Here is a 15,225-nt window from a genome sequence, read left to right on the forward strand (position 1 = left end):
ATCACGTAGGAGAAACTCAACAAACTTTGTGAAACGGCTATTTGCATATATATATATATATATATATATATATATGTATATTGCAGCATGGTTGTGTTCACTGCACCTGCAGTTTATTTGCGCGTAAGTTTATATCCTGTGAACTATCAGTGACATACAGGGACGAGATGAGGTGAGAGATTCTAGAGAAAGATAGTTTGCTGTTGAGTCTCACTTCCAGATAACTCATATTTGATAACCAGGTCCTGAGACTCAACAAACAACTATTTTCCCACAGCACTGCTCACCACACCTTCAAGAAGCCTCTACTGAATAATCTAAGTGATCATTTGGGACAAAAATCGTCGTTTGCTTCAGGCAGGCCTTGAATTTCAGAGCACTGTCATCAGTCAGAGTCTAAATTTATGTAGTTAGTGCAAAAATGATCAAATCACAAACGATATGTTGTTTTACATGTAATACATTTGCTGGTAATATGAAAAGAACTGCTTTCGCAACACAGATGAAGCATTTATTTCCCAACTTTGTGTGGCCGGTTAGTCACATTTGTTGATGTCATCTAAGAACAGATAATGCTCAACTGTTCCCAGATGGTACTTTGTAACTGTTGTTACAGACACAGACGTAAGATGCTGAAATTGTGAGATGAATCAGAAAGGGAAAAAGGACATTTTGCCAATGGGTGTATTTTTTACAAAGAACTAAGAAATGTAATATTGGAACACTACACTCTGACAAGTTTGCTGTGCTCATGGTCAATATTTAGGGATCAATCCTTTTTTTTATTCTCTCTTCTTGTTGTTCCATGTACACTATAGCATGAACCATGTAACAGACAGTGGGAAACACTGACCATCAGCTTTGACTGTGTGAGCACCGAGCATCAATGTTATAACCACAGAGTCCATCTCTCACCCAGCTGTGCTGTGGTGTTGCGTGTTGGCTCAGAACACTTGAGTGCAACAGCTCGATCCGAGATGTAGTGGGAGAGTCACATTTTGTCCATCTCGTTTTCGTTATTCGAGCAGACTTTAAACCAAGCTGGATTAGCATAGCTCTTACTCTGACTGTCTTCCTCAATGGGGCGGTCAGGCAGGTCAGGCCGGATGGTTGAAAGAGGCCACAGGCTGTGATGGACTCAAAGTACAAAAATTTCAAAATTTAATCCAAAACACCTGCTTTCCTTCTCCTGTCGATGAAAGTATTTCTGTCGTATGCGTTGCATGTGTCAGCAATAAAGCCGAAGAATGACAGCTAACAAAAACAAGCAAACAAACAAACAAACAAACAAACAAAAGCAGCATAATTTGGTCTTAATGCAACTTCCTGCATCTTCATGCGCCGCCATTGTGTGAACTGTTCCTTTAACTGGTCACTGTATAATTAATGTAGTATTCAAGACATTAAGCATTGCAGTCACATGAAAGTGTGAGTAAAACATTGTAAAAAATGAATATCCTGGCAGTTCAGTTCTTAGTATGGGTCAAACTCCAATAACATTTCTCATAATGTTACTCAATGGCAGATTTTCCTGGACTGCATCACTAATGTCCTCTTCCTGGCCTACTTGCCAGGGGCTGTTCCTCATAAGAGAGCGGACAGTCGCCCACAGTAACCGGCTCTGTAGCAGCTGCATCTGGGCTTATCTCGGCGGATCGTCCCCAGTGCCGACCCGTACCGGCTGCCTTAAATTTGTTTGCATTCATTTCATTCGGTTTTTTTTGTTGCTCATTTACACTTCATGTCAATTATGGGGGGAGTGGGCGGCTGGGCGCCCTCTGTTTTGTAAAGGTGAGTCTGCTTGCTGCTGAGAAAGTCTCTTATACAGAGGTGGAAGAAGGGGAAAGGGAGAGGGGCGTTGGATAGGTTCATCTAGACCTCAGCTCTCCCTACTGGTAAGGGGGAGCTGTGAAGCAGGGAGTTCATCTTATAGTGCACAACTAATGCAGTTAGTATGCTAAAGTCAATCACATCACAAATTGCTTCCAAATAAAACACATTTCAGTCATAATAAGATAGATAGATAGATAGATAGATAGATAGATAGATAGATAGATAGATAGCTTTAATAATCCCTGAGGGGAAATTAGGTTATCAGAGCAGCGGGTACATTAAAATACAAATACAATCAAAATACAAGGGCAAATATGGAAACAATAAAGTACTATATAAAATATGTAAAAACAAATAAAATTCTTAAGTAGCTATAAAATAAAATAGGGGGCTGAAGGCGAGGTTCACCCAGGGCATCATGCAAGTAAGGACCGCCACTGCTACCTGTCAACCATCTGCAGTCTGCTATAAATAGCCCGGCCACGCACTTCAAACATGTCTAGTTCGCACCCGCCATGCTTTCCGGCGAAGTTCTGCCTCCATGACTCTGTCTCGCCACCTACCTGACCAGACCTGATGACTGATGACTGTCTGCCTGCTGCATTTGGAAGTTTTTTTTTTTGTTTGTTTATTTGTTGTTTCAGTGTGTGAACGTCTTGTATAGGCTACAGCACTTTTCAAAACACAGTCACAAAATGCACAAGGGCGTCATGGTTGACGCAGGATTTTGGATTAAAACAATTAAAGTAACACACAAACACAATGGACAGCAACAGTATGAACGCAACTAGAACGGAACTAAGAGGTGTTTTTTTGTGTGTTGGGACTTTTTTATATCTATATTTTCAGATCAGATCATCGAGCCCCTCGCAAATGCAATAAATAAGCATATATCCAGACATATGAGAGATTTTAGTGTTTTATTATGATTGTTCTGTCCGAATGTTTGGACAAGTTGTGTTTTGATGCTTTGGCAACATTGTTGTAAAACGTTCATGCCAATAAAGCTCCTTTGAATTGAATTGAATTGAATTGAATTGAATTGATAACTTTTTAACACTGGGCGAGCTCAGGGCTGTTTTATACCCAAGTGAAATGCGTAAGAACAGGGTGGAGTGGGTGGCGCTTTTTCTCCAGATTAGGTGCTCACAATTTTACGCAGGAGCTCAGTTTGAGGCACGATGGGCTACTCTCGAAAATGCACCGATCTTACAACCCGCTGGAAAATCTCAAAATGTGTGCCGTGTGATTTACAGCCAGGTAGGTCATTCATATTATTATTGTTATTATTATTCTTAAATTATATAAAGCCATGTGAAGTTATATTTTTATGTTATATTGTGTTATTTCCTTTTGCTTCAGGACATGAAGTAACCCCTAACTGTGGCTTTGATGATAACGGGGGACGACACGAGTCTCCATTCAGACCATGCACACCCGCCAATACGTTCAATACCGGCAGCTCGGCGCACTGTCAGCGCTGTAGCTCCTGTCAGCCCGGGTACATCACCGTGAGCCCCTGCAACACAACCACTGACACGCAGTGCCGAGAAGCAAGGTAAGGACGCGTGTTCATCACCCCAGGATCTGTCAGACAAGGTGGGCAAGTTTTGTTGCCAAGCATCGGTGAAACACGGAGAAAACTGAATCACCCGCTTCCTCTGCAGTGGAAGTTATAAGAACTAGGAAAAGGCTCTTTGTTTCAAGTAAACCGTTTGTGTTCCTACAGTGAAAGCCTGCACATTTCCCCCTCCTGTTTCTTTTTTATCATTATTATTATTTTTTATAGGAACCATACGACCCAAGTTCCAGACAATGTGAGTAGACCTTGTCCTGAGCTTTGTGTTACTGCTTTAATCATGTTTTTTTGAAACATGATCTAAGTTTTCTCACTCTCGCCAGGAAACAACAACAAAAACATCAACACCTCAGACTGTCTCAGAATTTTCAACGGTAACTGTCATCTAGATAAAGAGGGGAGATATTTCTGTGGCTCAACACAGGAAATGATCAGCCTATACGTCAGTGCTTATAAGGAAATGAACCCACATGCAAAAGTTCCCCAATTTCATGGTTTGACTCATTCTTATTTTTTTATTTTTAAAAAACCTTGTTGGCGTATTTCAAATAGTTGATTCATTAGTTTAAAAATATCCTGATGAAAAAAAATGAGATAACATAAGATAATCCTTTATTAGTCCCACATTGGGGAAATATGTAATATTACAGCAGCAAAGGGGATAGCAAAAATGGAGATCTTTAATTAGAAACAGTAGTAATAAATAAGTCAAAAATAGTACAAGAGCAGTAGAAACAATATAAACAATATAAATAAGAAACAAAAACTCCTAAAATACTTGCACATTGAGAAAATGTAATTCCTTCTCATCTGCTCATTGTTGCTCTACAAAAAAAAATAATTAAATTTTCTTTTTAGAAAATAATTGGTGTCATTTTGCATCTTAAAGGTGCACTATGTAGTTTTGGGGAAGTTTAAACAGAAACTGAATAAACGAACTGACCTTAAAGGACAACACAGTTTCAGACTGTTTTACTTTGTTTATATTTGGCGGACCCTGCCAACTTTTCTAGCTTCAAACAGTGTTCTGGGTACCTGATTTTCCTCTGAGAACAGCTTGTTCACATATGGAATGAGTTTGGATTATAAACGTATTATTCACTGGCCTGTTTGTTATCAGATGCCTAATTGGCTACAAAAATGCAGATGAAAGGTTTAGATATGAGTTGAAATTGTACCAACCACTCATTTATGATTTTATAGGTAGCTAAGTAGATGACATGGACTAATGTATACCTAACTATGATTAAAATTACAGACTTGAAAACATTTTCATAAAAGTACAAGTACCCCAAAAATGACTTAATTACAGTAATTTGATCAGATGTAATTAATAACTTGCTTTTGCCCTGCTTTTTGCCCATTGTCCAACAATAAATTTCATTTTCGACCCCCCGAGTGAAAAAGTTTAGGCACGCCTGTTACAGTATTGTGATAGCTCAAAGTGTTAAATCCGGCCTCAGCAGCACGCAGCCATGACAGTTCACTGTGTTGTCATTTCAGAGTCAGACAACCCGAGAATCCACTTCACCAAAAAAACACACTGAGGCCTCTTCCCCCCCCCCCCCTAACCATCTACAATGTAAGTATACACTTGATTATGCTGGCTTAATTCTCGACAGGCCCCTTGCCACACCTACGACTATTTATTCTACTATCTCAGATTAGCCATGTCGGTGTCCACCTTTAAATCATCACTTTAAACTTTCTTTTATTGTAGGGCATTCTCCTAACTGGTTTTTATTGTGGTTATTTTAACATCTTAATATACACGTCTTTTGTCTGCCTGTTTATCCCGTGTATTTTAATGTCTGCCTTTGAGGCACCTTGTACCTCTGGTTTTGAAAGGTGCTTTATAAATAAAGTTTATTATTATTTTATTATTATCTTCGTAGGCCCTCCTCGATCCTCTTTTCCCCCCTCAGTCTCACGCCTCTGCTTGATTATGGAACAAGAACACATTTCTTCGTAGTCTAAATTTACCCTTGACATTTTGTTACTTTTGCAGGGGCAGTACCACTGGTTATCCTTATTTCCATCACGCTGGTTGTGCTGTGTGCCGTTATAATCTACATGAAGCGGAAAAGAGGTTTGCATATTGAAAGCAACGGTTTAAACACTAATATAAGTGTGCATAAAGGTGAAGAAGGTCGACAACTCATAGACTGTGAAACTGCACTGATCAAGCATGTTATTTTCCTGGGATATAATTTGACAGCAGAGCGTATGGGGTAATTCTGATTTTGATTATATGTCTCTCGTGCATGGCTTCAACACAGGTCAGGGCAAAGTGTTGACTTATAACAGAAGATCATCATACATCAATGCGGGGTTCTCTTCTCTCTCTGCTCCACCTGATAACAGTGATCTGCTGGAGGATGTTCTGAGTGAGTGGAAATGAGATTGTTATTTCTAAATGAACTTTGCATAACCAAACGTTTGAGCTGTGATTTTAGTTTCTTTGCTTTATCAAGTCCTGTGTATTAACACCTCCTTTTTCATGCCAGAAAAGTTTTGTACCAGTTGGGTTTTTTTGGTGTGCTGTCAGTCCGTAATAAGTTATAAGTTATGACTAGTGTGACTCAGTCAGTGTTGATTGGCTGCAGGACGCATTGTTGTATTTCTTGGACCATTTACTGTGTCTCATCCGGTGCGCTTGACTGCAAACCCAAATAAACTAATAAAAAAAAAGACAAACAATGCATTTGTCTTTTCCTGCATGTTCCCTCTTTAGGTCCCCCCATCCTGTCAGCACCTATACAGACAGTGCTGGACAACCTGGATGTTCTGGAGGAGCTAGTCATTTTGTTGGATCCAGAAAGCCATGGGGTAAAGAACACCAAACATCTGGCCTCTCATTGCTCCTTCCCCTCCACCTGGATTACTTACAGCTACTCCATGAAGGACAGTAAGAGCCCTCTGAAAGCCGTGCTGGAGGGGGTCACCAGCCGGCACCCTGAGTGGACAGTAGGACACCTGGCTAAGATGCTCCGACTTATGGAGCGCAACGATGCCATTGCTGCTCTTGCCAAACTCAAATTGAATCAGATGGACGTATAGCATTCATCCAAAAGTCCCCTCGTCCAATGGTGCTGCAAATAGTACTTACAGGAATCCACGAACAAACGGCGGGAAAGGTGGCATACCAAACTGATCAGTAACAAAGAGAAAATGTGGGGAAAGTAGTTTGATGCAGAAAAGTTAAAACAAACTGTGGTTGTGTAAACAGCTTTGTGATGCCTTCTGTGGCTCTTTAAAGAAAAGATTCTGAAATCACTTATTTTATGGGCAGTAGATCAAGATTCGGAAGAAATTCATTTGCATCCTCAGTTCTCAAGTAATATTTTGGGAACAGTGGAGCTAGTGTTTTTGGAGCTCGGCCCTCTCGATTGGCCCAATTCCAATGTCAACACTGACAAACTCTGAGGCCCATTTCCTGGTAAATCCGTGAGGGTTTAAAGTCTGTCTCACTGTCCGAATATGAAAATCATAATCCAGATAATACTGCTCTTAAGTATCTGATTACTTCCTTTATTCTATACGCAGCATTTTTTTTAATCACAAATACATTTTCTAAATCAATACCTAACATCTGACATTTTCTCCAAGAACTGTTTCTATTCTTAAATCACACAGCTTATTAAACAACAAAAAAATGTATACGCTTTTCAAACATAATGGAACTTTAAACTTAAACAGAATGTTGTTTCTATTCATATGCGTATGTGTACTCCTGTTTTTTGATTATTACCTTCGACTAGGAGGTTATTGGTTAACTAAATACACAAAAGAAATTTTAAAAACACAGGTGCATATATAGACAAATACACACAATCAGACAAAAGTGTTAGGGGAAAATAATTCAGAATTGTTTGGAAAGAAACCCCTTTTTTTGTTTAATAAGCTGAGGGGTTTAAGAAACAAATGTAGTTGTACAAGTGGAGAAGTGAAGTGAAAATTTCTGTTTGTTCAACAGTGCCACCATCTGGGTTATCATAGTAACAGCAATACCTTTAAGGGGAAAGAAGAAGGTGACCGGTTACTCTGTGTAGCACAATGTTTGTGTCTGGGGAGTGATTCAAGTACCAGAGGCAATACAGGCACTCCAAACAAAAAATATCACCCATATATACATACAGCCTTTTATCATATCATATATATGTCGTAAGCATGTAAACTGTTGTGTCATCTCATCTCGTTTCATTATTTTCTATTTTCTAGGTAAGACCCAATGGCAATGATTGCCCTCTTCATGATTTAGCCTCTATAATAAATGCTCTTTAATATTTGTTTCCTTGTTTTGATATTTTCTTGTTTGGACTGGCTCTGGTTTTTGAATAGGTGACTGTGCCCATATTGTATCTTTGGAGATCCTGCAGCCAGAAGAGTCTACCCCAGGTTTTGGCATGCTATATTGGGTGGGCTGCTAGAAATAATAGGTGGGTAACTTGGGTGGTAGTCAGGGTTAGTGGAGTGAGAAAAGGTTATGGCAGATGGTTATATTTGGGGCAAATGCAAGTAAAATACTGTTGTGCCCTGGTGAGGACCAAACTCAGATAATCACAATGGTAAAGGGGCTTTACAACAATAACCACAACGGCAACTGAAATTTTATAAATAAATAAATTGTATTCAACATTATCTTTTATTGGTTTTGTACCTTAACAGTCCTTGGGCTGAAGCAACATACAGAAGCGTGATCACATAGATGCCAGATCAGCCCATCCCTCCCTCCAACACATTACTTCACCCTCCCCACACAGCTTTGAACATTGATTTTTCAAGTAAAAAGGCTAAACAGTACAAGGTAGTAAAAAAAAAAAAAAGAGAGAAAACATGAATCAGAATAGTTGCATAGAGGCTCTTGCATAGTGTGTAATTTAGCTGAAACAGCAGGACTGAAAGCATATCTGGCAAATACATGACAGTGTTGTGGACTCATGCATTGGAAAACCATTTTAAACTCTCAGAGCTTGCACCCTTGGGACTTGCTTTCAGTTGCAAACAATAATTATTGTGGTAATTACCAGGTTGGTGACAGAGTGAGTTGAACCTTGAACCTAATATTATAAACTATTACCTAATTGTATTAATTAACCGTAGGCCACCTTACTGTGGGTGTGCAATACAAATAAGAAATTAAGTTATTAAAGTATAATAAATATTTTTGGGAAAATCAGTATGATAGCAATGATAAACTCAATTATTAAGAGTAATAATAATACTATAATCCCTGATCATCATTATTAAGTAGTCATTATCAGTAGTTGTTGTTCTGTATGTGAGTTTGTTGTGGTGCAAGTCACAAATGTAAAGCTTGTTGTTTACCCCAGGAAGAATAGCTGTTATAGTGCAATGGGGATCCTAATAATCTAAACGAATTCATAGAATTCAAACTAATTCATAGAGTGGTGTAGTAATGAGTCCTATTACCCAGAAATCAGTTTGCACTCTTGGTCCCCTAGTCTCAAAGTCAATGTGTCTTTTGAATCAGTGCTCCTATTCCAGTTTTACATCTTGGGCAGAAATTTGAATACTGAGGCTTTATTCTGTGTAGCCGTCAGAGGTATAGTGTTTTCTATGAATGAGACTGTATTGTGTAATTTCATGTCTAGTGTTAAAAGAGAAATACTGACTACCAATACAGAGTGCGTCCCATTCCACTTCTTCACTCCGTGCACTCACAGCAGTATGATTTGATAAATCCTGGACTAAGTATAAGATATAAACCCTTTTACTCCCCGTTTTGTCACACACAAGTGCATCTCGAGGCAACTCTTGTAAAGTTTATAGACGGCCATTTTGTTCTTAGATGGCAAAGTGCCTAACCTGAAGGTAATCTGAAAAAATGGGTGCAGGTATTTTGGCAATATATTACTTTGCAATAAACCAGCTGATTAAGGACAAAGGTAAGTCATTCTAATCAACAAATCTCTTAAAAGACTCTTTTGGAAATCCACGAGGAGCTGGGGCTTTCATGGATTCTTTTTTTTTTTTTTCTTCTTTGACCATCAACTTTCTAGTCAGGTCACTTTCTGCAGGGGTGTCTGGGAACTCTGTTGTTTCAGTTCTCCCCCCGTCCTGAGCATCTTCCAGAGAGTCTCTGTGAGAATATGGAAACCTATTTGTGACAAACTAATACTATGCAACAACTTAAGACAGTATATGCATACTGCTAAGAAGGTAGGTAGTAGAGCCAGACAGTGTAATGACATTGTTAGTATCATCAGCGCAGTATTAATGATATTGTCTGATGTGACATTATGGCGATTGAGTGCAAAATTATGAGACGTTCAAAGCAAAGCATTGCTGTGCATAACATGATACAACACTCTGCACAGGCTTAAATAAATTAAACAGTAGTGCTAGTTTTTGATTGGATTAGGAAAAAATGACATCAGATCACCCTGAAAGTCAATAAACAAAAATACTGAATTGCTGTCCACAAATGTCCTAATAAAGCCAGCAGTACCAAAACCATGGTGTGAAAATACTTTAATACAAGTCCTGTTTTAAAAATCCTACTTCAAGGTGCAATGTGTAAGAATTTTAGTTTAAAACATTTAAAAAAAGAATAACGGAAATGATCAACGCAGTATAAAGAAATAACAGTTTCATTCAACATTATGTTGAAGACGTCTTTGTATTGTGTTGCTGGGATATCTATTGAGGTTAGCTTGCTAACCAGCTAGCCCTTAGCCAGTTTGTACCACACCACACCAACCCCTCCCTGGTGTTCTGAGCTCACAGTCCGGGCAGAGTCAGCTCATACAACCGCTAGCTGAATGGTTAACCGTTAACTTACTAGCTAATGCCAGCTACAGTTAGCAGCAGTTAGCGGTTACTCTGGTGACATGCTGCACCCTTTTTGTTTGGAGTATGAATTAGACAGATGGCCAATTCTTATATATTTCATCTTTAAGTAATATTCTATCTGATGTGATTTAGTGAATACCAATGCATCAAACGTGTGAGTAGCATTGTATTGTTGCAGCTCCTCTGGGCGGAGATAGTTTTAAATAAATACTCAAATATTCACAATATCTTTCTCAGGATATAACATCGTAAAACCTAAATAAAACATAATGTGATTTGATGTGGATAGGACGGTAATTATTTCAACCACAGATGGTCCCCTTCATACATACACTTGTATTTACTCGTGATGAAATGCCAAATCATCATCTCCTGATTAGACAACATATATACCAGGACAATATTCCCAGTCTGTATCTCTCATGAGTGACTACAAGATACAACATTATTATCTCTACGAACTACACCATTAAAGGATAACTACCGTTTTTTACAACCTGGACCTTTTTTCTAGCAAAATATATGGTCACATACTCACCCAGATAACTTTGGTGTCATTTGGCGTCGTTCGGACGAAATTAGATCCAGTGTAGCGCCGATATATCCATATAATGCGAGTAACGGGGCATCGACACACAGCCTCTATATAACACAGAATCTGCCACGAAACTAGTTCATTTCACCAATATTTTGTTACGATATGCTAGTGCTATTCCCCTCCGAGTCCGGGCTCGTCTATTGTCAATATCCGGGGTCTGTAGGTTGATCTACTACTTCTGACCTGGAAGATGTCGTCTCTGAGCTGCGCGCGCACCTGCGACAGCCCGGCTTGTTTACCTGTAGCTGCTACTGCTAGTTTGACCCCGGATGTTGATAACGGACGAGCCCGGACTCAGAGGGGAATAGCACGAGCATATCGTAACAAAATATTGGTGAAATGAACTAGTTTCGTGGCAGATAATGCGTTATATAGAGGCTGTGTGTCGATGCCCCGTTACTCGCATTATATGGATATATCGGCGCTACACTGGATCTTATTTCGTCCAAACGACGCCAAATGACACCAAATTTATCCGGGTGAGTAAATGACCATATATTTTGCTAGAAAAAAGGTCCAGGTTGTAAAAAACGGTAGTTATCCTTTAAGTGAAGATTGTTTTAGTTACATTCTTTTCTTGTTGTCTTCTATATTGTATTAGGATTTGGCAAATAAACCAGCAAACCGTGTCCATGCCCATAAAAGACTCTTTCTGTTGTTTCAAAATATAAATAGTGTCAAAATATCAGTGTCCTTAAAGTTTTGAATAATTCCGGTATGTCTCACGTCTCAGTTCACATTTGTGGTTGAAAATTTGTCATGCCTGTCTTTATATTACAGCAGAAAGTGCTGGTTCTGAAGATCAATGCACTGTGTGCATATTATTAAAGGTCATTCTTAAGACCGAGCGGTTATCTCTTTTTTCATTTCCTCTTTGGGTTTATTCAAATGAAACCATTTAAGAAGTTTAAAGAGGAAGCTGCACAAAACAGGATCAAACATAAATGTAAAAAAAGAGAAGAAAAAAACCTCAAAAACATAATAAAGCTGCAGTGTGTAGGATTTAAAAGGCATCTAGCAGTGAGGTTGCAGATTGCAAGCAACTAAATTCCCCTCGTTCACCCTCTAAAAAGTCCCTCTCTTGAGCCAAGGTTTCGGTTTGTCTGCTCTTAGCTCTAGGGGATTATAAGCGAATGTGAACACGATTAATAATTAATCTAATACTCCATTTCTGCCAATAGATCCCCCTTACTACTACGCAGTGGTAGAGCATTTGAGTGAATGTACTTAGTTACTTTTACCACTGAAAAAAATGCTGTTGAGTAAAAGCTTGCAACTTACGGATCTTTCCTTGTTTCACCAGGATAGAAACAGCAACAGCAGCAGCAATGCCAACAACACCACCGACACTGGCAGCGACAATGATCCAGACAGTCCTTGCAGCACCTGAAAGAATATCAGACAGAGTTGAGAGGGAAGGATGGGCTCAAAGGTGATGCAGTAATTTATCTATGGCTTTAGACCCATTTAGACTAATGATATGTCATTTCAGCATCGATATTGCGATGTGTAGGTGGGTAGGACGTGCAATGTCACGTAAAGCAAATGAACTCAAAGATGTTTTGCCACAGGGTTTTTGCTGCTTTAAATGAAAGGAAAACTCAAACAGTTCTTATTTTCCATGACTTATCTACCAGAGAAGTTTATCTCATGTAATTTTCTGATCTAAAAGCTGTTGTACACACTGTTTGTTGCTAGTGCGTGACATGCAGGCTCTACATGCACAGCGGGTGTGTCTCTGAACAGGGTTTTTTGGTCAGTGAAGGGCGAAGGAGAGCCACGCCAGCTTTATCCTCGACATCAGATGAGACTGCAGACGTGTTATTGTAGCCAGCTTGTGGTAAGAAAGAAGCCTTGTCTCTGAAGTCTATGTCAGGTGGAGGAATAATCTGGTGGATGTGTGTTTCGCACAGGAAAACAACTCATGAGATGGCCGTTGTAGGATCATTTCACATACATTTCCAGGAATGGTAACAGATGTAACATGCTGTCTGTGTCAGATTCAAGCAATAGAGCCTTGAGAGCGCACTAGTCTTTGTTATGTTTTATACTTCTTATCATGCTTGTGTATTACATTTCCATTATTTGTTTCCATTCTTCATTTTGTACTTAAAGAGCAATGGTTTTTAGTGAACGGTCATACCGAAGAACATGCACTACTCACTCTTACACCACTTTTACTCTCACTGGTTCAAGCACTATTGAACAGGGACGGAGGGAAATTATTAACAGTGTCCTCAACTTGAACACACGGCATGTTGTGCTTCTGTCACAGCTGATCGGAGCTGGAGCTGATAAACAGCTGTGTCTCCTGCAGAGGCATTTGATGTGAGGCAAAAAAAGTAACTTCATCATTTTATAAATCCATCTGTAGAGTATTAAACTCAGGATGCTTACCAACAGTGATGTTGATAATAAAACTGCAGTTGGGTTTTGGGAGATAGATTTTGTAGGGACCGCTGTCAGACTGCTTTACTGAGGAGATCCGCAGTGTCACGACCCCTCTGCTCAGGTCTTCATGGATGAGGGTTGTCCTGTTTCTGTACTGATCCATCTGATCATGGGGATGGTCATGTCTATGTCGATAGGCATGCACCACACCTTTGCGGCCCGTTCTCTTCACGTCCACGGTATAAGAAGATAGGTTGACCATGGGATGTGTGTGACACCGAAGAACAACGTCATCCCCTTCTCTTGCCTTGAGTGTCGGATGTGGGCAAATTAAACAATGCTCTCCTGTGGAAACAAGCCCTACATTTACAGTTTGAACACCTCTGAGGGTCACAATTCATGTGCTTTTCAATCGAGTGGCGAATCAGTTCCTAAAAATGGGCTGTCTTGGGTTGCAATTAATGCTTATTTTATTGTCAACTGATCTGTCAATTATTTTATTAGTTGTTTGGTCAATAAAATGTAAGAAAACAGTGAAAAAACATCGATCAGTTTATCCAAAAAGCCCACGATGATGCCCTAAAATGTCTGGGTTCGTCCACAACTCAAAGATATTCAGTTTTAGTTTTAGTTGACAAATAAAATAAATAAATTGTTGCATGTTGATGAAGGTTCTCAGTCATCCAGGTCATGGTAAATCTAGATGCTGTATCGTTGTTGTTTAAACCCTGTGTGGGAGTGTTCACAGAAAACTCCTCTGCAGTTAGTTAGAACTGAAGAAGCCTCTTGGATGAGAGGTGAGACTCCTACGAGAAAGTGAAAGCAGTCACTTGACGATGATACAGCAGAAAATCGTTCTGCTCTTGAATGGACCCGCTGCTCTGATAACCTAATTTCCCCTTGGGATTAATGAAGTTACTCAAAGAAATGCCGTCATTAAGGATTAAATTACATGTTCTACACGTGCCAGTACTTAACAGTGTCAATTAAGTCATGCAAACTTACCCACGATCATTTCAGCGACGACTGGTAAAATTACAAACGTTATTAGTGTCGACTTCATCCTACAGCAGCGAGCTCGCCAGTGTTAAAGGTGGGAAATATAGGATTATCTGACCGGAGACATACAATTATCGTATTTTGAGGGAAATTATCGTACACCCGTCATAACCAAAATAACAAGTCTATTGATGCGCTATAGTCAAATATGCTGATGCGATATAGTCACTCTAGTGTTGAATAGCGTCTAACAGGCACTCCGTATCACATCAGCACCGGACCCGACTGGGGGCGTCTCGTGGGGCGGGCGCAACGAACCATTCAGCCAATCATGCTCTACTTGTTCTGAGGCAAACGCATGGACGTCACGTAGCTCACATTTTGAAAAGCACGATTGGCTGGAAACTTGTATGAATGTAGTATATATGTTTGTTTATGTGTAGTAATAATAATAATAATAAAAACAAAAAAACAAAAAAAACAAAAACACGATTGGCTGGAAACTTGTCACATGGAAACAGATGCCTTCAGGGTTCACAAAAAAACTCCGGCAGACAGTTGCTGCAGGCTGATTACAATCACACATTCACGGAATGGTGTGTGTGTGTGTGTGTGTGTGCAGTTTTGAGTCCACGTTAAATCTGCTGTCACGTGTTGGCTGTCATGTTCATATGATGATGAGGATGAGTCATGTTAGCTTGTAACCGATACTGCTAGTAAAAAAAAACAAGATGCAATGTCTGTAATTGCAATGTTGTTATTATATATTTTTAGCATAACAAAATTAACCCACAAGATAAAGTGAAACTTCACAAACACCTGCAGAGGGACGAAATGGGCCTACAAATCAGGATTTCTCCTTCGAAGTTAGACCATTCTTTTGTTAAAGGTAGCCTACGGTAGAGAAACAACTAAAACTAAAATTACTAAATTATTTTATCTTATTAATTTATCAACAAAAAGTGAAGAAATAACACTTTTAATGTTATGTCAACGACATCAATGTGCA

The 15,225-nt window shown here is 39.4% G+C and overlaps 2 protein-coding genes across 3 annotated transcripts; one reads left to right on the plus strand and one right to left on the minus strand.

Moving 5' to 3' along the window:
* The first annotated feature begins 2,799 nt into the window (after positions 1-2,799).
* Positions 2,800-7,700, plus strand: igflr1 (IGF-like family receptor 1). 2 transcript variants are annotated; one of them, XM_084357411.1, is made up of 8 exons: positions 2,800-3,093; positions 3,196-3,391; positions 3,623-3,650; positions 3,736-3,786; positions 4,916-4,994; positions 5,421-5,501; positions 5,692-5,799; positions 6,147-7,700. In XM_084357411.1, exons 1-8 carry the CDS (start codon positions 3,015-3,017, stop codon positions 6,470-6,472), a joined length of 948 nt encoding a protein of 315 aa, XP_084213537.1. In that variant the 5' UTR covers positions 2,800-3,014; the 3' UTR covers positions 6,473-7,700. The 2 variants fall into 2 exon arrangements, with proteins under 2 accessions (XP_084213537.1, XP_084213538.1); XM_084357412.1 differs by lacking the exon at positions 3,736-3,786 and having other exon boundaries at positions 2,802-3,093.
* Positions 7,701-8,613: 913 nt separating this feature from the next.
* LOC311259727 (myelin-oligodendrocyte glycoprotein-like) lies at positions 8,614-14,458 on the minus strand. Its single transcript, XM_084357017.1, has 4 exons — positions 14,223-14,458; positions 13,224-13,562; positions 12,108-12,212; positions 8,614-9,515 (listed from the first exon to the last, which is right to left on the minus strand). Exons 1-4 carry the CDS (start codon positions 14,278-14,280, stop codon positions 9,436-9,438), a joined length of 582 nt encoding a protein of 193 aa, XP_084213143.1. The 5' UTR covers positions 14,281-14,458; the 3' UTR covers positions 8,614-9,435.
* Between the last annotated feature and the right edge of the window lie 767 nt (positions 14,459-15,225).

Source organism: Pagrus pagrus (genome assembly GCF_965226575.1).
Source record: "Pagrus pagrus genome assembly, chromosome: 7".
NCBI lineage: Eukaryota > Metazoa > Chordata > Actinopteri > Spariformes > Sparidae > Pagrus > Pagrus pagrus.

Excerpts from the sequence above, each read along its gene's own strand:
- igflr1 (XM_084357411.1), top strand. The coding sequence starts at position 3,015 with ATGGGCTACTCTCGAAAATGCACCGATCTTACAACCCGCTGGAAAATC. Across the intron at positions 3,094-3,195 it reads GCCGTGTGATTTACAGCCAG|GACATGAAGTAACCCCTAAC; the intron begins GTAGGTCATTCA and ends CTTTTGCTTCAG. Across the intron at positions 5,800-6,146 it reads TCTGCTGGAGGATGTTCTGA|GTCCCCCCATCCTGTCAGCA; the intron begins GTGAGTGGAAAT and ends TTCCCTCTTTAG.
- LOC311259727 (XM_084357017.1), bottom strand. The coding sequence starts at position 14,280 with ATGAAGTCGACACTAATAACGTTTGTAATTTTACCAGTCGTCGCTGAA. Across the intron at positions 13,563-14,222 it reads CGTCGCTGAAATGATCGTGG|GAGAGCATTGTTTAATTTGC; the intron begins GTAAGTTTGCAT and ends TTGTTTCCACAG. Across the intron at positions 12,213-13,223 it reads TATTATCAACATCACTGTTG|GTGCTGCAAGGACTGTCTGG; the intron begins GTAAGCATCCTG and ends ATATTCTTTCAG.